At 39.8% G+C, this 23,028-nt stretch overlaps 2 protein-coding genes across 3 annotated transcripts; one reads left to right on the forward strand and one right to left on the reverse strand.

Moving 5' to 3' along the window:
• Positions 1-81: 81 nt before the first annotated feature.
• On the reverse strand, positions 82-11,721 carry LOC306841772 (solute carrier family 2, facilitated glucose transporter member 4-like). Its single transcript, XM_079371737.1, has 11 exons — positions 11,500-11,721; positions 9,219-9,314; positions 6,661-6,821; positions 4,689-4,813; positions 4,397-4,512; positions 3,934-4,096; positions 2,920-3,107; positions 2,709-2,813; positions 2,075-2,176; positions 1,784-1,987; positions 82-1,687 (listed from the first exon to the last, which is right to left on the reverse strand). Exons 1-11 carry the CDS (start codon positions 11,530-11,532, stop codon positions 1,457-1,459), a joined length of 1,524 nt encoding a protein of 507 aa, XP_079227863.1. The 5' UTR covers positions 11,533-11,721; the 3' UTR covers positions 82-1,456.
• Positions 11,722-17,330: 5,609 nt separating this feature from the next.
• Positions 17,331-22,156, forward strand: tp53 (tumor protein p53). 2 transcript variants are annotated; one of them, XM_079371738.1, is made up of 11 exons: positions 17,331-17,485; positions 18,527-18,658; positions 18,746-18,812; positions 18,895-19,062; positions 20,141-20,333; positions 20,413-20,525; positions 20,669-20,778; positions 20,893-21,017; positions 21,112-21,203; positions 21,287-21,357; positions 21,529-22,156. In XM_079371738.1, the coding sequence occupies exons 1-11, from the start codon at positions 17,346-17,348 to the stop codon at positions 21,623-21,625; spliced, it is 1,308 nt and encodes a 435-aa protein (XP_079227864.1). In that variant the 5' UTR covers positions 17,331-17,345; the 3' UTR covers positions 21,626-22,156. The 2 variants fall into 2 exon arrangements, with proteins under 2 accessions (XP_079227864.1, XP_079227865.1); XM_079371739.1 differs by having other exon boundaries at positions 17,388-17,522; positions 21,529-22,155.
• Positions 22,157-23,028: the final 872 nt, after the last annotated feature.

The following is a 23,028-nucleotide window of genomic DNA, read 5'->3' on the forward strand; positions in this document are numbered from 1 at the left end:
CAGTGTATTTTCTTTTTAACATTGTTTGCATGGCACACAGTTTAGAGTATGAATGTGAAATTAAAGAAGGCCTTCGCTGGTGTTTTACATCTTATTATTTACAGTACTTAAATGATTTTAGTCACATGACCACACCATCAGTAATCACTCTATGCAAATGACGGGTCCTTTCTGACCGCAATATAAATCCTCAGAGGGTGCTGAAACTACACCAATAAAGAGCAGACCACAAGCAATACAAATGGCAAGAAATCACACAACCCCAATGCTTGACCTTAAGAGATAAAATCAACATGTTCTATTCTACAGTCCGCCCTTTTGTTTGCACCTCTTTCACTTGTTTCAACATTTTGTTTTCCGAAACAAAACACAAACTGGAGTGCATACAGAATTGATACTTTTAAACCTCATGCCCTCAATGTCAACAACTGAAAAAAAAATGCATGTACACACAGTACTAACAAATGTTTCTTTGAATGTAGTGTTTCTGCACGATGTGCAGTGAGTGTCATGATCAGAAAAATATTCAGTGAGTGACGGCACTTTGCATGGGGTTAAGCTGGGAACACAACAGGATGGAAGAGCCAGTTTGGTCTGAAGGTGTTTTTTTGTTTTAAACGTTAAAGGAACATCAACAGTTGTCATTGGGACTGATTAATGTCCTGTTGTCTGCACAGATTCAGCACTGGAGTTTCAGTATTGAAACTTTGTGATACTAAGATTTGAAACAAGTTTTCTCTCCAATGTTTTGCTGAAGGACAAGAAAAGTTGCTTTTTTTAAATTAAACTTTAGGATAATAGTGAGATATTACACGTTTCCACAAAAACGATGTAAAGTTTATACCCAGATGAGTTACAGTTTATTGGAAAGGCTTGAAAACCAATTCCACAATTCATAACTACTTAAATATGGGTCTTCCATAGCTTTCCAAAATCCTGTATTTAAAATATTTAGCCTCCAGTTTAATGTTGAATTCAGCTGGGTTTCCACATCCACAATGCTCCCAGCTTAGGTACAAAAAGGCAAGAATACTTAACATAATGCCGGCATATAATATAAAGTATATCCTTGTGTTTTTTTCACTCTAGTTAAAGTGCAGGAATTCCAAAGTCTCTCCACCTCAATCAATTGCAACTGAATGCATCACCATGGAATATAATCTTACCATATTGGCAGTCAATGCCCCCAACAGTCCAGACCTTTTCTTTCTCATGTGCATCTTATTCCTTCAAACAATAGTCCTCAATGAATCCACTCAAGTATTTGGCCTTTTTCAAAGCTCAAATCGTTACAGTTAACCTCACATTGCAGTGGTGCCAGCAACAGGCAATTCCAAAAAATCTTTAACACTGCTTAGGCACCACAATATATGAATACAATACTTGACCTCAATATACATATCTGAAAATATAAGTTTGGAGTCGGTTAAACCCAAGCTGTTCGATGTCCCGTTCTTCAGTTGATGCTTTCATCTCCCAAATAGTCCAACTCGGTGCTAGGCTTGTCCAGGTCCAGGTCCAAATCCAGGTCCATGTCCATCATTCCTCTCGCTGAGTGATGCTGGAAATTAGCTGCGATCTGGTCGAAGGTCTTGCCCCGCGTCTCTGGCACTCGGAAGAATGTGAAGACGAGGAAGAAGAGGAGGAGTGCAGCAAAGATCAGGAAGACATATGGTCCCAGAAGGTCCTAGAAAAGACGTAATCAGAGAAGATCAGATGTTTGAGGCAGAAAAAGACATTCCTGAGACATATGCAATATCCATTTGAGGTCAAATATACTTACAGCAACATATTGGAAACACATGCCAATGATGAAGTTGGCCGTCCAGTTGGAAAAGCCGGCCACAGCCATGGCAGCCGGCCTTGGACCCTGAGAGAACAGCTCGGCGACAAAGAACCAGGGAATGGGACCTGGTCCAATCTCAAAGAAAGCCACAAAGCCAAATATGGACAGCATACTAATGTAGCTCATCCAAGGAACACTTTCCTATGAGGTGGGAGAGATGTTAGAGTTAAGAGTCGCGTACACAAAGTGTCCGTATCAGAGGAGACTCAAAATCTCTGGAGACCTCACCAGCAAAGCAAGAGCCATGGTCATTATGATGGCACAGACGCACATCCCAGCAAGTCCAAGCATGTGTAGCGTCCGCCGACCCATCCTCTCGATCAGGAAAAGCTGTTATTATAATGTAGAGAATAAAAAATAAGAAAATGAAGAAACTGAGAGGTAGTTTGATTTTATTCCCATGCACCTTGAGTAGTCTATGTGAGGATGAAGAAAAGACTTCCAGTTGAATGTCACTAAACTTCTGTTACACTTTAATATCTCAATTATATTGGAACCAATTTTAAGTTTGTTTTTTTGGCTACTTTCCAACACCATCTTTGTAGTCAACGCTTTTGTTTGTACCTTCTGTGGCGCATTCACTGTAATCCCCTTATTTAAAATGTGATGCCATAAGGGAATGTTGTTTTAATTGCACATGGTTCCTAACAAATAAAGGTAAAGGTTTAAAGTTGAAAGAAAAGAGGTCCAACCCGACTTGTTATCTAATCTGCTCTTTGATAACAATGTTAAACAGTAATAAATGCAGCCTTTGCAACATTACAGGACTGACATCTTAACTGATCTCAATTTAGAGATTAAACTTTTTTTAACAGGGAGGAGGAGCAAATGAAAGGCCAAGATAAAGACATGTAGGACTGACCGAGACCACAGTGAAGGCACAGTTGACCACGCCCGCTCCTATGGTGGCATACACTGGACTCTGGACTCCGGCCTTACTGAAGATACTAGTAGAATAGTAGAAAATCTGTCCAGAGGGGTAAACAGATCAATATTATACTGCTGTGATTCAGTTTATCTTTAAAGAGCTTCCAGTTTTCTCTTTCAGGTTTAAATGGAGCCCCCTGACTTACAGCATTGATTCCAGAGAGCTGCTGTGAGAGCTGCAGCAGGATGGAGATGATGATGGGCTGTCTGTAGAGAGGAGAGCGGAAGAGCTCCAGGATGGACACCTTCCTCTCCATGTCCATCTTTCTCTTCTCCTCCTTCATCTCTGCCAGCATGTCACCCACCTCCTGTTTGCCTGTTAACCTCCTCAGACCTGCCAAAGGAAGAAGTGAGAGGTCAGTGTGTCATAGAAAAGTTCCTGTGACTATGTTGTAAGGACAGATGATTGAAGTCTTTATAAGATCCTCATGCACCTTAGAAAAACTTTGTTCCCGTCACTATTAGGATGGCTTAATATTCCTTAGCTACACTTTCAGACTAAAGCTGAAATGTAGTGAGGGAACGTTATCAAGCCAATCTGGTAATTAAATTCCTTACCAATAAATTTCTTCTTAAAGGTGTTTTTAACGCATGTATTTCTCATGTAGGAAAATCCATCAGAGCTGCTGAAAGGCGGGGTGCCTGGGACCTCGTGAGGGGTCACACTGGGGCTTCTTTAGGATTCTGAATCCAATTATGAATGTTTGTTTTACAAAAAAAAACAAAAAAAAACTCCTATGTGTAAAAATGGTCACACCCACTTTTACATGTACATTTAAAAGCTATATATGTAATGTAGCTTTATATGTTGATCCAACATGAGTTCAAAAATTCTGCACCACGTTGTCAAATGTCTGAGGGGTCCAGGCCTTCACCAGACTCTAATGTTCCTAAAGGGGTGATTAGGACCCCATGGGGGCTCGTGAGACATGGAGAGGGGTTAAAATATAGTGCCAATAAAATGCTTTGGACAAGTCTCTTACAGTATACCGCTCCTCTAATGACTGATGATTATATTGACATACATATAATATCAGGGTTTAAGTTTCAACGTTGTAAAAATTAACCAAAAAAGGGTGAGAAATTAGGTTTTTGTTATTCATGGCAAAAAGCTTATTCAAAAGATTAAATCCAGTCCGCAGCAATTCAGCCACCCTCACCTCGTTTGGCATGGTGCTCTTGGCTGCGGACGATGTAGAGAAAACGCGGGCTCTCAGGGCAAAACGGCAGAAGAGCCATCTGAAGGACAGTTGGTAAGACTGTTAAACCCATCAGGACAGGCCACAAGTCCTCACTGCCCAGTAACACCTCCAGACCCAGAACCTGCACCAGGAGACAGACCCAGTGTGAGTACACAAGATTTTACTTCAAATCAAAAAAACATTCAGAAAAAGCTTTCAAAACTATGACGACAAAACACCCATCTTTGTTGATATTGCAGAATATGGAGACGAAGGAAAGAGGACTAATGTACGAAAAGTGGAATTCAGCTACACAGACAATAATGAAGAGGAGAAGGTGCTTTTGAGAGGTGAAGGATAACTTTTATAATATGCATTTATATTGTGAAATTCTACATTTAAAAACGCCTATGATTCCTACTATAGTAATGTGGTTTCAAACCTGTGCTATGAGAATACCAGTGACTATAGCCAGTTGGTGTAACGTGCCGAGGGCCCCTCGCAGACTTGTAGGAGAAATCTCACCCACGTACATCGGTGTCAAACCTGATGCCAAGCCTGAAAATAGGAAAAATAGGAGAGGAGACGTAAACATCAAGCACTTGTTATACAGAAGAAACGAAGAACAAAGAATAATAATAAACAAAGAATAATAATAAACAAAGAATACTCTGAATTTGAATTTCTTGTGATTTTAAAATAAAGTAGAGAAAGTAAAAAAGTGGATTGCTCACCACAGTAGGCCCCAATAATAAAGCGTCCGAGGATCATCATTTCAAAGGAGCTACACAACTTGGACATCCCCATTAGACTCCCGCCCATGAAGGCAAACACATTGTTTACAAGCATGGCTTTCCTCCTGGGAAAAATACACAATCAAGACACTTTATAAGTTTCTCAGTTTCGCTTTAAATCCGAGATAAGATTATAATATAAAATTATATAAAATATAATATTAGACTATTTGATTCCAGACAGTTGAGACCAGCAATTTAACTCAACTTTCAGCACCTATATTGGTCAACATACAAATTACTATTGCTTCTGTAAATGACTGGAATGTTATTATAAACAATATTACAATATTAAAGGATTCAGACATTCTGTAGTGGTTTTTTTGGAAGGCGTCATGTGACCCTGTCTTGGTGGTGAGTGACCCCCACTTAGGGAGCCTCTGATTTAGTTCACACAGTAACATCATACATACAGAGCATGGATCACAATGTTATTGTACAAATATTGAGGGTGACGATATCTGACAGTTAATTTTTATTTCCAACAATTCCCCTCATAGATTTAAGTGAAGTTAAATTGAAACTGTTGCCTGGATGTTTACTACTGAGAAAACCCACGAAAACATTGACCTCTAGAGGGCAGTGTCAGTTGCTTCAGTTCTTACTTTATCCATGAAATTATTATTGGACAATTACCCTTCAGTGTTTCCCCTGAGAAACACATTGACTACAGCATAGATGGGGTGGTAAGGCTACCTGTATTTTTAAACTCAACAATCAGCATCAATAAAGTACATATCCTCTTATCACATGCTTTTAGACTTAAAATATTATATAATATTAAAATATAGTTTGTAATGACCGTTTGAACCTGTTAATTATCACACAGCAAAAATTTTCTTCATTTTACTTTTTTCAGAGTACGTCAACTCGTCATAAAAACACCCAGTTTATTTTTCATTGAAAAGTTTGACAACCAGATATACAATGTTTTCTACAGTCATATAAAGGGCATTCTTAGATGATGTGCCTTAGGGTACGTGTGATTTAAATAAAAATCAATCTGGTGCATATATTAAACAATGATTTAAGCAAGAATAGATCATATTTATCTTCTGTATTATTCTTTAGACCTTTTTTATTCTTTTTCTTTATAAAAATAGACTGCTGAGAGTGTCTTTTATTTTCTCTGTAACCCACCAAACTATAAGATCTACTGTTTAAAATGAACCCTGTCTGCACACTAGAGACACGGCTTACATCTGAATCATGTTGACCCCAGAGGTCACGGCACTGCAGCTCCAATCAGACATACCGCTGTCCGCTGATTTTATGAAAGGACCTTGTCCTGAGTGCACCTGAGCTGAACACTACACCCATACCCTCCTGAGCCAGCACTGCCAGCTTCTTAAATCCTCAACAGTCAATGGGAGCTGTGGGCTGCCAGTTTGCAGTCCACTTCACATCTCAGCTAAGGTTGCAGAGGATTACTAGGTCCATAAGTAACTTCCTTGGTAAGGTTTCCATTGAATGATGAGCCGTTTTTGGAGATCTGGGATCCATGTAAAGTGGAAAGAAGACGCTGATGTTGCATGACGGGCTGAAATATATCACCTAACAGTCTACGAGGGTGTGGACTTTATAAGGTGTCATTAGAAGTACAAACATATATATTTTATGATATAAGACATTCCAGTCATTGAAATGTTATATTGCTTCTATTGTTTCTTTTGAGATGGATTTATAGAAGTATTTTGCTGTATCATAGACTGTGAAAGATTCTTGTGTTTCACCACTAAAATAGGCACCTAAAAGAAAAATGGCTTATATATACAAAGACTGAACCTGAGAAAGGCACACGTTGTTCGCACATATGTTTTATATGCATTAAACTTTGAAGTCTATCTGAACAATATATAATCCCGGTGTGCACTGGATTACACTGATCTTGATGTACATTTTGTACCCCTACCTGCCCAGCCACTCAGAGATGAAGCCCACACAGAAGGAGGACAGCATGCCACCGATGGAGAAGATAGCGACGGACAGAGACCAGAGGGAGGTAAGGGTCCCTGTGGGGATGGGCTCCCCATACCGTTGAATCCACGTTGCATTATAATCCTTCTCAATCATCTGATCAGGACACAGAGATGACAGGAAAACCATAGAATACTTGTTTAATAGGAGGGGATGTCTGTAAAAACGCACAAGAAAAAGGCATTAAACTTGTATTTATCATCATTGAGGTAAAACAACAACTGGAATTACGTTGAGATTCACAAATAGACAAAAATGAGGAGATAGTATAAGATACAACAGATAAAGGAAGTCTGTGAATATAAAATAAGGAACCCTCCCATAAAATAGATAACATTCTTCATCAGAGGAAGATTTCATCTAAATAAAAGGAGTAATGTGATTTATTAAGCACATTAAAACAGCCAATATATGGAGCCTCTTTTGAAAACTATTTGTAATGATCAATAATTGTGCATTAAATTATCACATGCACATTAAAAAACAGGAAGCTATCTTCTACTTTGGTTTTGTTCTCAAGTCTCTTTGAACTTAATGCACCAGCAGTCGTGTCTGAAGGCCCTCACCTGACTTGGCTCGAGCTCTTTGCGGCCATTAATCCCCTCTGATTGAACGTGTTCCAACATGACAGATGCATGTGCTGAATGCAGTGGAAGAATGTTGATCATTTGCAATGTGTTTCTTTATTGACCTGCATATGGAGCAGGATACATACTTAATATAGGCTGTCGTGAATCACACACTGCATTTCTCACATGCAGTACTGAAGCGTGCCTCATTCTGGAACACCAAATGTGACTGCAACACGAGCATGTTTGATGTCCAGAGGAAGTTAGATCGTCTATGCTATACTTAAACAAAATGTTTATAAAGGCTTCGTAAACATTTTCATGTGACTAATCATCGAATAACCCAGCCCTCCCTTTTCTTTCCACGATTTCTCCGTTTGGGATCAATAAAGTACATCTGTCTGTCTGTCTGTCTGTCTGTCTGTCTGTCTGTCTGTCTGTCTGTCTGTCTGTCTGTCTGTCTGTCTGTCTGTCTGTCTGTCTGTAAATGTTAGAAATCTGTCTAAACTTTATTATTTTCCTGATTTTTGATTGATCAGCATCTGAACAGAGATGAAAAAGAAGGGACATTTGGCCATATTATTGATAGACAGATAGACAGATAGATAGATAGATAGATAGATAGATAGATAGATAGATAGATAGATAGATAGATAGATAGATAGATAGATAGATAGATAGATAGACAGATACTTTATTGATCCAGAGGGAAATTCAAGATCTGTTATCTAGGGATGAATGATAGAAAAGTAAAGGCTTTCATTTCTAATTAATACTATTGCTAGGTTAATGGTTTTTAACAAGGCTGTAATGCCGGCGGCACCCCTTGTGGAATTGCAAGAAACTGTAGTTTCACATTTATAACTGCGATGTCCACTTGAGGCTGGCTGCAAAAGCCCATACACACATATTCTAACGTGTCCATTTTATATTGAAATAGACCGTTTTCCAACCTGGTTCAAGAGGTCATGTCATTAGGGAAAGTCATGTCATTAGGGGGGGATAGTTACATGTTGTTAAGGACATGGCTGATCTAACTGACAGGTGGGCACGTTGAAGCTGGTTGCTTGGAGGCTCGAGGCCTCAGCTCCAGCTCTTGGGCATAAACTGGGTTGATTTACAAAAAAGGGATGGCCATCGCTACACTAAAGAAACCAATGAGTAATATTTTGAGATAATATTTGAGAAGCCTTCGTTGCTTTAATGCTAATGTAGGCTGTTATCAGTAGTTAATGAGTTATCAGATGTTGCCCAAACTTTAGATTACTGTCACTTTGCCCATTTTACAGTATCACATGTTACAATAGGACAGGAATAAAGTCTAAGCTAATACAGCATCTAGCTTTTTTCTAGCTTGCTAACAGCTAGCTTTAGCATTAAACCATTCACTTGCTGATGTCTTGTCTTTTTATGCTGATGAATCTGAAGCTATGAAATAATTATTATTGTAAGTTTCCAAGCTTTTACACTACTTTCAACCAGAACACAGCATAAAGACATTATAAGTTCCCGCCTCTAGCAAAAGGAAAGCAGCTGCTTTTTTTCCATGTGGTGTTTTGTTCTGTTTCCATAAGAGCGTGCAGTGGCTCTGTTTACACAACTGACAGGCCTGTGCTGGAGCCCTTCTTTCACATCAGGTGTTCATGTGCTTCCCTTTACTTTGCTTCACTTTCACGTGATTGGAGTTGTTTCCGTCTCTCAGAGTTTATTTTCTAAACATCATCACTACTATATGGGCCAGATATTGTCTTCAAACACCTTGTAAAACTCAGAATACAAGCATCAGCAGAAAAGACTTCATGTTAAATGTCACTAAACTAATTTCTGTTACACTTCAATATCTCAATTATATTGGAACCAATTTTAAGTTTTTTTCTTGACTACTTTCGAACACCATCTTTATAGTTAAAGCTTCTGTTTTTACCTTCTGTGGTGCATTGATGACACCGATGTTGTATCCAAATTCCAGAGATCCCAGGACGGCAGTGAAGACTGAGAGAACAAATGTTCCAGTCACCGTCTGGAGTAAGGACACATAAAATAAGTTAAGTAACACATTTAGAATAATAGAAGGAGGGAAAATAGAGGGACGTCTGTGATGCTTTTTATTGTACACATAATAATGACAGATAATAAGAGAGCTTAAGCTTTCAGCCCTCACTCACTAACATCTGCTATATATAACTGTGATTCTAATGAGATACAATCTCTGCAGCATGTTCTTCACTGATGACGCCTGAACTTTAACTTCACGTTCCCATCAGGCGGCTGGCACCTGTCTATATGGTGACTGACGGGACGACATGGTGAGATGAGGGCTTCCCCTTCGACAAAGTGTGTCTCAGCCTGACAGAACAGTTTCACGCACTACAACTGAGTTAGCTGCTCAATGCTAAAGACTAAAGTCTTTAGCATTGAGCATTAACATCAAAAGGATGAATTTCATCATGCTGTTATACTCCAGATCATAATTATTCATAACATTTCCCTAAACTTTGACTTTTTGTGATGTTGGCTTTTTGTGGATGTAATACTTTTAATGTGAGGGAAAACACTTATTGCCTTGTAAATGTTCATAACTTTGTTATAACTAAATATTGAGATAATTTGAAAATTATTTGCATTGTATTCTGGATTATTCGTTTATATGTAGTATTACAAACTATCTTAAATTAATATTAAATACTTCTATTACACTGTTTCTTCCACTCTCTGTATAAGTGCTGTTATGTCCCAAACAAGTGTGTTTGTGTGTGTGTGTATGTGTGTGTGTGTGTGTGTGGGGGGGGGGGTGTGTGTGTATATGTGTGTGTGTGTGTGTGTAGGTGGGTGTGTTTGTGTGTGTGTGTGGGTGTGTGTGTGTGTGTATGGGTGTGTGTGTCTGTGTGTGTGTGTGTGTGTGTGTGTAGGTGGGTGTGTTTGTGTGTGTGTGTGTGTGTGTGTGTGTGTGTGTGTGTGTGTGTGTGTGTGTATGTGTGTGTGTGTGTGTGTGTGTGTGTGTGCGCGCGCGTGTGTGTCCTTGCAACAGAACACAATTCAAGCACCTGAGGCAGCCAGTTATGCTCTGCTACACTTAAAGGTAAGTGTATTTCATTGAACCGTCCCAACATCGCTTTTTAACATTGTTTTTTTTCTTCTTTTTAACAATAATTGGATCTGTACATCAAGCTTCAACATAAAACATGTTGTTATGCCTCAGTAATTAAAAGGACAGAATGATATTTTTTTCTCAGTTTTAAGTTGAATGTTTAAGGAATATTTCAGGACGATAGAAGTCCCCATATTCCTGTAGCATCAACCTCCCCTGTTACAGACATCACTTACCAATCTACCATCTGTTCATTGTTTTCATAGAAGGTTTAAGAGTTGCCATCACTTCGTGTCACACTTATTTTAAATAGACATAAAATGATTAAAACATTCAGCTAACCTAGAAATGATGTCTCAAACAGAGCTGGAGGGAGCATACAACTCAGCCGTTGTTTATGTGGGTGGTGAAAAGGAACCAGTTAAACTAGGTAGCCTATAACACACCCATAGCACTAGATGACTGACCTGTAAACTCGGATATTTGGCTGGACAAGGTCACTGCTCACGGCTATAAGGGCCGGAGCTCGCTCTGATCAGAGCTGATGTTGTTAGCTTTCCTGCCTGCTGACAAATAAATTATTGTATTGTTTCTCTCTCTCTCTCTCTCTCTCTCTCTCTCTCTCTCTCTCTATATATATATATATATATATATATATATATATATATATATATATATATATATATATATATATATATATACATATACATATATACACACACACACACACACATATATATATATATATATATATGGCTGTTGGGAAGCATATACATATATATTGGCCCTTGAATAAAAAGAATATGGACCTTTGATTCATGACAAATTCAGAATCTAATTTTATATATTCATTAGTTTTTGTATAGTTTTTACATCAAATTATTAAGTTTACACTTCCAAAATGTGTTGTATTAAATTAGGCTGATAGCTATTCAGCATAGCATGCATGTTCTTTCACAGTCCAGTCTTTATGTAACACTGCATAAAAGCTCACCAAATAAAAAAGAACCCAAATACCTGCATAGCATCAAAAAAGGTTTCATGAAACATAGCTTCTCGTTAAAAAAAAAAAAAGTTTTATTGCAGGTTATGAAAAGCTCTCAAGGAAAAAATTTACCTCCCCTCCAAGTTGCTGAAACCCGGCCGGCATGACTTTGGCAGCTCCAGGCACCCAGTACAAGTCGATGACAGATGCGTCTGGTGCCAAATAAAGACACGTGAAACTCCCTCTAAAGGATAACAAGCCCCGACTTAAACTTCTAAAATTTGGGCACCAAAATTTAGGCACCAAACATTGGAGAAAGTAAATCCAGAATAAACAAAAAGATGATCCTGGTGAGTCCTATCCTGCAGTGTGTCCTCTCTTCTTTGAACTTTGTGTTGTCTCCGCTCAGCTGGGCTAGAGTGACACCCGTACACCCACATGCACGCCTCTCTGTGTAGGGGAGGGGAGGTGGAGAGGGTACTTTAGTCCAAGTGGCCTAGTAGGCTGATCTTGAGATCCTGCAGCAGAGGTCGAGTCAAGACAGGAAGCTCTTTTGCCCTTAAGTACTCTGACTGATGGTGACAGGAGGAGGAAGACGAAAACTGGAAGACAAGAATGAGATCTGCTTCTTTTTTTTAATAATGATTGTCAAAAGATGCATAAAAGTTAAAAGGAGCGAGTTAAGATTCCAGAGTCAAATTTAGTTTCAAGGCTACCTTTTTGGAGAATGTTGCAAAATAAAACTGATCAGTAGGAAGTGATTAACTCTTATGTAGCTACAAAAGAGAAACCCTGTGGTGCATCTCTTCACTTTGCTTGGTGCAACATTTGACATATAAAGTTACATGATCACATTTTGACTATAATTCTATGAAGTATAACTTGCAGAGTGTATGAGAGATGAAGTAATACGGCTGCACAGGTGTTGGTCCTCAGGTGAACTTGAGTCTGAATGAAATGCCAGCGACTATGACTCAACACTTCTGCAGGGAAGCAAAAAGGGGCTCGTCCTCACCACTCTGGTTGCCATTGTCTGTCTTCCCTACAGCCATAAATCCCTTTTCTATTTTAGAACACATGCCAAAGAGGTCACAAACCAAAGCTTGCCCTTTTCCACAAACCCTTCCCCCTCTGTTGCACAGAACAAAGCTTAACCGTCCTCGGGAAGGCAACAGGTGGACCCTAAATCTGGCCTGTACCTGAGTTAGCAGCGAAGGTGTGGTTAGGGGAAATTTGGCAACTGAGTGATGGCGTGTCCGAAGCGGGGATAAAAGAGGATATGTTATGGCAGGGTGACACTGGGCGGGCAATGTACAGATCTACCAATGTGCTCATTGGAAAAATATCTGCTCCAGATCTCTCAATCAGCTGATTCAAGCCCATCCCTTTCGCAGACACACCCCCAAACCTCACGCCACTCTTTTCTTGGCGCTCACCACTGTTGCCCCCCCCCATGCACTTTGAGAAAGGGAAGAAGAACCTGACACCCCTCATCTAAAGCCAGTGCCCCCCCACCCCCACCCCAGCACAGTCATGTGTATGGCTCTGACTAAATGTAGAGAAACTTTACACCATCAGGACAGTGCTGTAGAGCCCCCCGAGACATCGTTTGAGGGTTCGTGCCTGCAACCAGAGCCAGAGCTACATTTCCAAAAAGTATCACATGAATTCATACAGAGAGAGCCAAGAACAATGATATGACTACAAGTATGTAAAGTTAACACTCACAACCTCCAAACAAAACAAAAAGCAGCTTGTATATTTATCTAAAAACACGAAATGTCACCTGTGTTTTCCCCAAGCTGGAGATGCCAGCGAGTGCGAGTCATACTGTTATCTGAAACACAAAAACTCACAACACAAACACACAACATGTGACTGCCTTTCCTTACTGACCAAATTGATGTAGACAAACAGCTCGTGTAAATACTGTTCCTTCTTGTCAGGACATGCGTGTGTGTTTGAGTGTGTGTGTTTGACTGGTTGTTAGGGTCAGCTGGTTCAAAATCATGTTACTGTAAAATGAGTCGCGTGATGGATGGCAGGTGTACAGTGCGGTATGTTTCAGCTTGTTACATGCAACACACTGTGTCCAGTCCAGATGCTCAGATAGATAGATATATATATTGGGTTAGGTAGAGGCAATTATTTGCTTGTTCCTGAGAGTTTAGTGAGAACATTGATACAAACTGTTATATCGGATCATTTAGTAAAAGCTATGGCCATCATATGTTGAGCTTAGCTTGACGTAAAAGGTAGCAAAATCCACCTACCAAATATAGCAAGTTTGCAATTAAATCAGTGTAATCATTGTCATAATCATGTAATTATTCAGTACAAACACATCATGTGATGTTTCCATTAGTGATGCTAAGCTAAGCAGCAGCTAACTGCAGCTTCATATGTACCATACGAACGTGTATGTGAGTGTGTGTTTTTGTTTGTATGTGTGTGGTGTCAATCTACTCGTCTCACTCTTGCCAGGAAAGAAAACAAACATAACTCCTCAGAAATAAAACATATCTTTTAATTAATGCCAAAAGGCCACAAAATTACAGCGTTTTTTCCTGAGAGGAAGAGAGAAAAAAAAGATGTCTTTTTAATGCTGCACAAAAGTTCTTAGATAAAGAAATATCCACAGGAGCTCCACATTTATTAATACATGGCATAAAAGCACATTTTGAAAACAATATGTAAGGTTTGTCAATTAGGCTAATTATAGAACAAATTAAACAGGCTATGAACAATGATCTTTAACATCATGAAAGGCCTACATTTGTATGTAGCTCCATAAAAATGCACCCAATGACCACTACTTTACAATAAAACTCACTAAACAGGAAGTGCCTGTTTCATAATTGACGATTGTATCCAATTAAATTTGAAAAAGAGTTCTCAAACAATATATGTATGAAGGTCTCTGCTGTGTGCCTAATCTCAGAAACCCTGGTAAAAAACAGAAAGCACTGTAAAAAAAATACACTCATTAATTTAGATATATGGTACACGTCTATCTTTTTACCATGCACTACAAGATAATATGAAATACATATATAAATATAATCCTACAAATACCCTCTCTCTCTGTGTCCTTGTCCTGTTCTGTAACACCTTATTATTGTATATATGTGCAGTGCCAGTGGGATCATGTTTGAGGTGGACCTGCTGGCAACATTACCACATTCACTTAAAGGTCAGACAGCCACCAGGCCTTAAAGTGCCACCAATAACCGCTATGTACGCAGAGAGACAGACGAGAACCAACATTCATTGCACGGTCTTTGGAAAGGAGCTCAGGACAAGATGCCAGCACTGAGGCTCTCTGACCTGTCATGGCTTCAGACACCTATGATTCCCTGCAGCTCTCCCTCGTGGTTTACAACCTTAAGCCTGTCAGAGCATGACATCATCAAACAGTGTTATAAAGTAAAAAGAAGTAAATTAAGGCTGGACTGAAACAGAGGCCATGTTTATGCCTTCTATTATAACATATGGAGACGGTCTGGCACACATTTATCAAAATTGGTTTAACAGTGTAAATGCTCATAAGTCCTGGGCAGCATTCAGCTGGGAGAACAATGCTGCCCCCCGCTGAGGATGAACAGGCATGCATTCACTCTTTTTTAGATTGATGTGCACTTTTTAGCATGGGGGAAGGGAATACTATACTAATATAATATCAAGTACATCAGTGCTGTACACTATATATCAGAACACCCAAGATGAACGTTAATGCAAAGTATAAACAGACTATTCTACAATTCAGACGTAGATGTCTGTCCCAACCCATTCTGGAGGAAACCACAACCCAAAGTCATAAAATAATAAAAAAAAGACACTGCTCCAGGGACTTCACTGCACTTGTCTAATAACACAGATGAACTCAACATTGAGCATCTCACAATCAGAATCGGTTTTACATTTACATATACAAGGAATTTATCTTGGTGTATTGGTGCAAAGAAGAAAAAAACAAGGTACTTATGTACCCTCTGTACATGTTGTCTTTTATTATTCTATATATTTGACATGTTTCACATTCTATTGTATAAATTGGTATTTGCTTCTCATATTTTATTTTCTATGAGAGAAAATACAGGTAAAGTCCAGTGAGCTTTAATGTAACATAAACTGTTTCAGCCTTCACATTACTGTGATGTTTTCTAACTGTGATGGATGGAGAGGATGGACTCGATGATGGCAGAGTATAGAAGTGCACCATCATGGTCTTTGGCAGGTTGAACTTCTACAGCTGCCACAGGAATGACATCCTCTGCTGTCCTTTCTTAATGAGGGAGGTGATGTTTAGCTCACGCTTGAGATCCTGGGCGATGGTTGTCCCCAGGAAGTGGAAAGACTCCACAGTAGACACTGTGGAGCCCCCGATGGTGATGGGGCTGGGAGAGGCTGCGTTTTTCCTGAAGTCCACAACCATCTCCACTGTCTTTAGAGCATTAAGCTCTAGGTTGTTATCGCTGCACCAAGTCACGATGGTCAGCCTCCCACGGTAGACTCATCCCCACCAGAGATGAGTCCAATGAGGGTGGTGTTGTCTGCGAACTTGAGGAGCTTGACAGGCTGGTGACTGGAGGTGAAGCTGTTAGTGTACAGGGAAAAGAGCAGAGGAGAAAGAACACAGCCTTGAGGGGAGCCAGTGTTGATGGTCCTGCTGTCCAAGACATTCTTCCCCAGGTTTACCTGCTGTATCCTGTCAGACAGGAAATCTGTGATCAACCTGCAGGTTGAGTCAGGCACGTTCAGCTGAGAGAGCTTGTCCTGGAGCAGGGCTGAGATTATTGTATTAAAAGCAGAGCTGAAATCCACAAATAGGATCGTGACGTAGGTTCCTGCTGAGTCAAGATGCTGTGGAGGGCCAGGTTGACAGCGTCGTCAACGAACATGTTGGATCTGTAGGCTCTCAGCATCTGTTGAGGAGACTCAGGTCCCTCAGAGTACAAGGACCATTCCCAAGGAACTTTTATTTAATTTGTGCTATCAGTCACTTTTTATTGAGTGGTCTGCTTGAGCAGCAGCATCACTGCTACAGACAGGAACAGACTGAATGAGACCAGCTCTGTTCTGGACTCCAAGTAGAAAAGTGAAGAACACACAAACTATAAAATAATCTCATATATTGTAACTTTTATTTTCTTCAGTTTTTGATATTTTTGTATTCCTGCTTTGCTTCATAGTTTATTTTGCTGCTATAACCGGAAATGTCCATCGCTGTAAGATCAACATTTTTATTTTATTTTTTATCAAAACTTGTCTAGCTTTCAGGTGTTTAATTACTCAACAGCACATTGATAGATATTTAGGAATATTTTAGGCTCAGGTTTTTCAAACGTTTCTGATTGAACAGATTAAAATAATAATTTATATAAACAGCAATAAGTCATTTACTTTGTGTCTACAGGATGTGATCTCTTTATCAAGGTAATGTAGTCAGCATTAAACTAAGAAGGTCGTTTCATGTTGAAATCACAATGCAAAAGGCTACTATTAATTGGAAGTTCCCGAAAATGAGAAAATGTTTACTGTGCGTCAGTGTAACGTCACATTGTGTTCATGTGTTCAGGAGATGCCTGTTTTTTCCTCCGTCCATCAAGTGTTATTTAATACTTTTTAAAATATGAAGTCCAGTTACACACAACCAATTCAAAACTAATGCAGCGAGCTTTCTTTCGCATTCCTGAGCCTGATATTTTCAGAAACTCTGTTAAGAAAATAAGAAAATTATATTATTGCTCTATTGTTTTATGTAAGTGTAGGATAAAAATAACAGCCTAGCCCTGGTGACGGAGCAGATTTAACATAAATCGCTGTCGCCAGATAGAGGGATTTCTTGTATAAATATTCAGTTAAATGCTACTGAACTGCCTGATCTTTGTTCATTTGTTCTTTGATGCTAATACGTCCGATAGTATTTAATGCAACTTTACATGACGATAGGTTGCGTTTATACGCGTCACTACAGCATGCTGCTCTTTGATTGGTCGCTTCCCCATGTGGCCCCTCCCCTTTTAGTTTCAGTGGGAATCCCCGTACAACAACAGCGTGCTCAAAATATTTTGACTTTTCTAGTTTCGTCGACTTCCTGCTCGATCTCTCACACTCGGTGAGTCACCGCACCCGAGAATCAAACGGAATTAAAGGTAGCTGTGTTTTAAATAACTATTCCCTCGATAAAGAGGTTTAAAAAAGTTTAATATTCAAAGATAGAGTTTAAAGTTTAGTTTGACTCTGAACGTCACGCTAACGTGTTAGCTAATTAAGCTAATGCTAACACAGCTAGCCAAACAAAAAGATGTTTGCGGAACAGCTCCGACCTGACTCTTTGTTATTCCTACTATTAGCAGGAGTTTTCATTCACAGATTTAATATACATATTTCAGCTTTGTCCGTCGACTTAATAATCGTGTATCAATCTTGCTAGCTTCATTCAGTTTTTAGGCCTTCCGTCGAAAGAAAATGGAGGATTAAAGTTAGTAAACTAAGTATCTCTTTGTTTTGGGGGCTGCTGTCTTAAATATATCTAACTTTATATTTGATAAAAACGGCTTCATTTGTAAACAGAAAAGTGTTTCATCAAGCTGTTTTTTATCCAGAGTAACTTCATCGTTAGTCAGCATTTTAAAGGGCCGACGTGATTCAAACGTACCTTCATTTAATGTCTGCAGAAATCACAGTTAATCCTGTTTTATTCATAGACGGGATTAAAATGATTTTAAGGAAGCATCTGATCATATTTTTCATCTTCTAAGTATTCTGGCGTTGTGTTTGACTTTTAACTTTGACGAAGAGAACTCCAATAAAGCCGATAAAATAATATTGATAGTGTATTATATAATTGATATGAATTATATTTGTTAAAGTAAATATGCTTGTCTAATTTTTGATGCATATGATTTTATCATACCCTTTAACTTTTTTGAATTTATAATAAATTAAAAATCAGTAGAAAACACCATTTTAATTTTATGTTATGTGGATTTTAAAATAAAGCAGAAGAATAAATTAACGATATAAACAACTAGAAGCTGATATTCTGTACTTCATGCATCCTGTTCAGTCAGAATCATTCAGATCAAGTCGCCTTTTTTTAACTGTACCTCACAGGTTGAAGTATAACTTCTTTCTTCCTGTTGTTTTCTGGCAGCACGCCTGCAGCGGCGCTCTTCCCCCGCTCATCTGCAGAGAGAATAAAGATGGAAGATCAGGGCCTAGAAAACATCTCGCTGAGCCAGGCCCTGCCTCTGAGTCAGGATTCATTCCACCAGCTGTGGGATGTGTAAGTTGTGATTTAATATTAGATAACCTGAAAAAATGTTACAACTTCAGAAAAGTAAATTAATCTTTTTTTGTGTATTTTTTGCAGTGTCACCTCCTCAATATCGATTCCTAATGTGACTGATGGGCACAACGAAACCTATACGGATATGTTGGTAAGCAGGCAGTGCAATGTTCTGATTTTAAATAATAATTATGTCATTGTCACTTAAATCTGACTGACACTCTCTTCTATAGCTCACTGAAGGCTTCGATGAGACTCTTTTTAACCTTCCCGAGGTGTCCAACAAAGACGGTGTTACTCCCCCCGCCTCCACCGTTCCTGTTACATCCGACTATCCGGGGGAATACGACTTCCAGCTTCGCTTTCAGAAGTCTGGGACAGCCAAGTCCGTCACCTCCACAGTAAGTAACGCTTAGACCAAACTGTAAAACTCTTAAAAGCTGTTTAGCTGATGATTGTATTGGAGACGATGTAAGTGTAAAATTGTCATATATCTCTCTTTTTTCAACACAACTGGGAACTGCCAATAAAAGCAGCAGAAAATCTGAGGTAACAGAAGTGAACCGAATGTTAATGATGAGCAATTTATTTAAAAGTTCTTCAGATTAACCAGCAAGTCAGCACGATAAAGGGAAAAGTTTCCTGTCTGAGTCCTCGTCTAGAACAAAAGAAATCTCAGCAGCTGCTCAAGTCTGAGCCGCCATCATGTGTTCAGCGATGTTCAGTCAGTGTGTGAAGTTAAACACCAAACAAACCTGCTCTATTTTCTTTTTTTATTTCCCAAATCAAACTCAACATCAGTTCATTTTCACACTTTGTTCTGAATTTAAAAGATTTTCATAAAAAAAACAAACTCACTCAAAGTTTTGATCAGCCATAACAACGAGCTCTGAACAACTTCAGCTATTTTTTATAAAAGTCTCAAATCTCTTACCTCAGCGCTCGATAAAGATCCGTTTCCTTGGTATGTCTTACGGCGTTCATGTCTAACTTTGTTCATTGTGGCGATTCGCTAAATTTCAAAGTCTATAGTCAGCCACTATGTTCCAACAGCCAATAGCATTTAGGCTTCCACGCTGACTCACTAAGCAGCGCTCTGCAGTTGGCCACTTCACTTTAAGGTTAGTGTGATCTGCCCTTTAACTCCCGCCCCTCTGGTCTGTGTGAGCGGTGCAGACTGGCTATAAAGCAGAGCTCTGACATGACGGGACATGTTCCCGCACACTCTTCCTCCAGCACAGAACGGGTTAAAGAAGAAGGCTTGTGATTTAATGCACCTGGATAAACTCGTTTAAACGATTTGTTTGATTTTGGTTTCCAAAAAAGAGAAGTTAGATAAAAAAGTGAGTTTTAGTTTTCTTAACTTTGAGTTCTTTAAAAAAAAAAAAAAATCAGACTGATGTTTGACATGTCGATCTTCGCTCTGCTGCTCCACAGGCGGTAAAATACTCTCTCTCTCTCTCTGTCTCTTTCTCACAGTATTCAGAGCTCCTGAACAAGTTGTACTGCCAACTGGCCAAAACGAACCCTATTGAAGTCCTGGTGAGCAGGGAGCCTCCTGCAGGCGCCATGCTCAGAGCCACTGCAGTCTATAAGAAGACGGAGCACGTGGCTGAAGTTGTCCGCAGATGTCCCCATCACAAGAACGAGGACCTCAAGGAAAACCCCGCAGGTAAAGTGCATCTCCCGTGTGTAAAACCGGTCACGTTGTTCCTTGTGATAGAAGCGAGGTGACTCTGTTGTCCATTCAGCTGCAGAGAACAGCAGCCATCTGATCCGGGTGGAGGGCAGCGAGAGAGCTCAGTACTTTGAGGATCCGCACACAAAGAGGCAGAGTGTCACCGTCCCCTATGAAGCTCCGCAGGTAACCACCGCCCGCCTCACTCACAGTCTTCACTGTCATTCTAAAAACACTGAGGAACAATGTCTCGCGTTTTGAACGGTCAAGTTCACCCAGATGTTTCAGTTTTAAAAACCTAACTGGTGTCTCTCTCCGTCCTGTCCCAGTTGGGCTCCGAGATGTCAACCGTCCTCCTAAGATTCATGTGCAACAGTTCCTGCATGGGGGGAATGAACCGAAGACCTATCCTCACCATCCTCACCCTCGAGACCCCCGAGTAAGTCCTGCTTCCTTCCTCAACAGACGGTGGTCGGGCTGGCCACATTGTGTGGCCACATCACTCTTCATTGTAGGTCTTGATGATTGGTCTTTCCGCTCCTCTTCCTCCTAGGGGGCTTGTGTTGGGTAGGCAGTGCTTTGAAGTCCGCATCTGTGCGTGTCCAGGCAGGGACCGCAAAACTGAGGAGGAGAACAGCACCAAAACCCAGAACAGCACAAAAGAGACTAAAAAGAGAAGTGTGTTGAAGTCTTGACTTTTTGCATTAAATGTTGTGGCCCTCACATTCAGATCCTCCTCGAACCTCCTTTTTTTTTTGTCTTTCTTCTGCAGAGAGCGTGTCGGCTCCTGATTCCACTTCCACGAAGAAGCCAAAGTCGGGGTCAGGCACAGACGAGGAGGAAAGAGAGTGTTTTGTCCTCCATGTACGTAAACATCCATGCCGCTCAAAAAGCTCTTTATGAAAGCGCGCTTGTTTGAATTCATTTACGTTTAATGTCTGCTGCAGGTCAAAGGGAGGGAACGCTATGAAATGCTCAAAAAAATCAACGACGGCTTGGAGCTGCTGGACAAAGAGGGGTGAGAGAGGCTTCCTGTATCTTTGCACCAACACGCCTCCATTGATCATTTGATTCAGGAACTCGGTTAACCTGTTGGATTTTACTTCACTTACTGAAATATTGTCGTAGACTTGAATCATTTATCCCAGGATTGAACACTCTGTTTTTTTTTCCTGCTTTCTCTCCACAGCAAAGCAAAGACAAAAGTTTGTGTGAAGCAAGAACTCCCTCTCCCATCCACAGGAAAAAGACTCCTCCGCAAAGAGGAGAAGAGCGACAGTGATTGAGCAGCATTACGCTTAGAACATGTATTAATCAGAGTACCAGCAGGTCTCCTCGACGCTCCTCGCATTGACATCCATTACATCTTTTTACGATTCCGTTTTGAATACGTTCCTGCCAAGTTGTCCTTTTATATGCATTTCCTGGTTTGATTAGGATAGGATCATGATTCGTATGGGATCCATTCAGGCAGAGCAGCAGTGTGCTGAGGTCAACGTGTCTCCTCTTAAATCATGATGCGCATGACGATCATGGTTTTATACAGAACATGAATCACAGGAGCTGGCCGGTTCAGCCCTAAACTCAAAGCATGCCATGTGTTAAAAAACACAGCACTTCAGTATGATGTTTGTGTTGACCCATCACTTTTTCACACTGCCAAAAAAAAAGTATATATATATATACATCTTTATACTTAAATCTGTATCTTTTTGTTTCTTATCTTCATAGATTATTTTTGGAATGTAGTTTTTTTTACAATAGGTTTATCTTCACTGTCATTATTTCCATGTCTTTTTTTTATTTTTTTTTGCTAATTTGCGTTTGTTACTAAACCACCACTGAAATAAAGCCTGTTCTAAATTGCAGAAGTCTTTGTTTCTTTACTTCATAATAGAGCTGAAACGATTCCTCGAATAATTCGATTACAAAAAGGAATTTTCTCTGCCTCGAGGCTTCGTTAAGTTTTTTTTTTTTTTTTTTTTTTGCGTCATCAAAACTTTGCTATGTGTAGAAAAGCCGTTTAATGTAGCTGCAGCTACCTGCTCCTCTCTGACACACACGCTTTAGCGCTAACACACGCGCACACGAGCGCGGCGTGCCCCTTTCAACTTTTACTAAGCACACAGTTGATCCGTGATCCATACGACCCAGTCGGGAACACGTGATCCGGTCAAACGGTCGGCTTTTCTCCGTTCACTCTCTCCGTGTTTGGAGCTAACACAACGATAGCAACGTCCTCTCACAGTCTCTGTCATAGACGTGTCTCTGGTCTCTGTAGTCTGTGAGCGCGCTGAATGCACGCGCTGCAGGAGCAGACAGAGATACACTTTTAACAATATACAGGCTTGATTATATTACATGTCTAATGTCTTCAAAGCTAAATCAAGACAGAACTTGTTTGTGGAATAATAATTTAGCAAATACATATTTAAAGTTTCTCAATCTCCTGATCTGACATAATGATTGATTGTGATTGATTCAACACAACATAATGCTTTCTCAATTAAATGTACTGTAACAGATGTGTAGGCTACACAAAACACTATTTGCTATTTCAGCCATTAAAACATGTTTGGCCTGTATTTTTAATTAATTTATTTTTAGTTAATTATGGACCCTGTCAGTAATATGGTGAGCATCATCAGCAGCATCATCAGCAGCTGTAGAGCAGAGGTGGTTGGCTGTA

This window comes from Symphodus melops (assembly GCF_947650265.1).
Source record: "Symphodus melops genome assembly, chromosome: 20".
In the NCBI taxonomy this organism is placed as follows: Eukaryota; Metazoa; Chordata; class Actinopteri; order Labriformes; family Labridae; genus Symphodus; species Symphodus melops.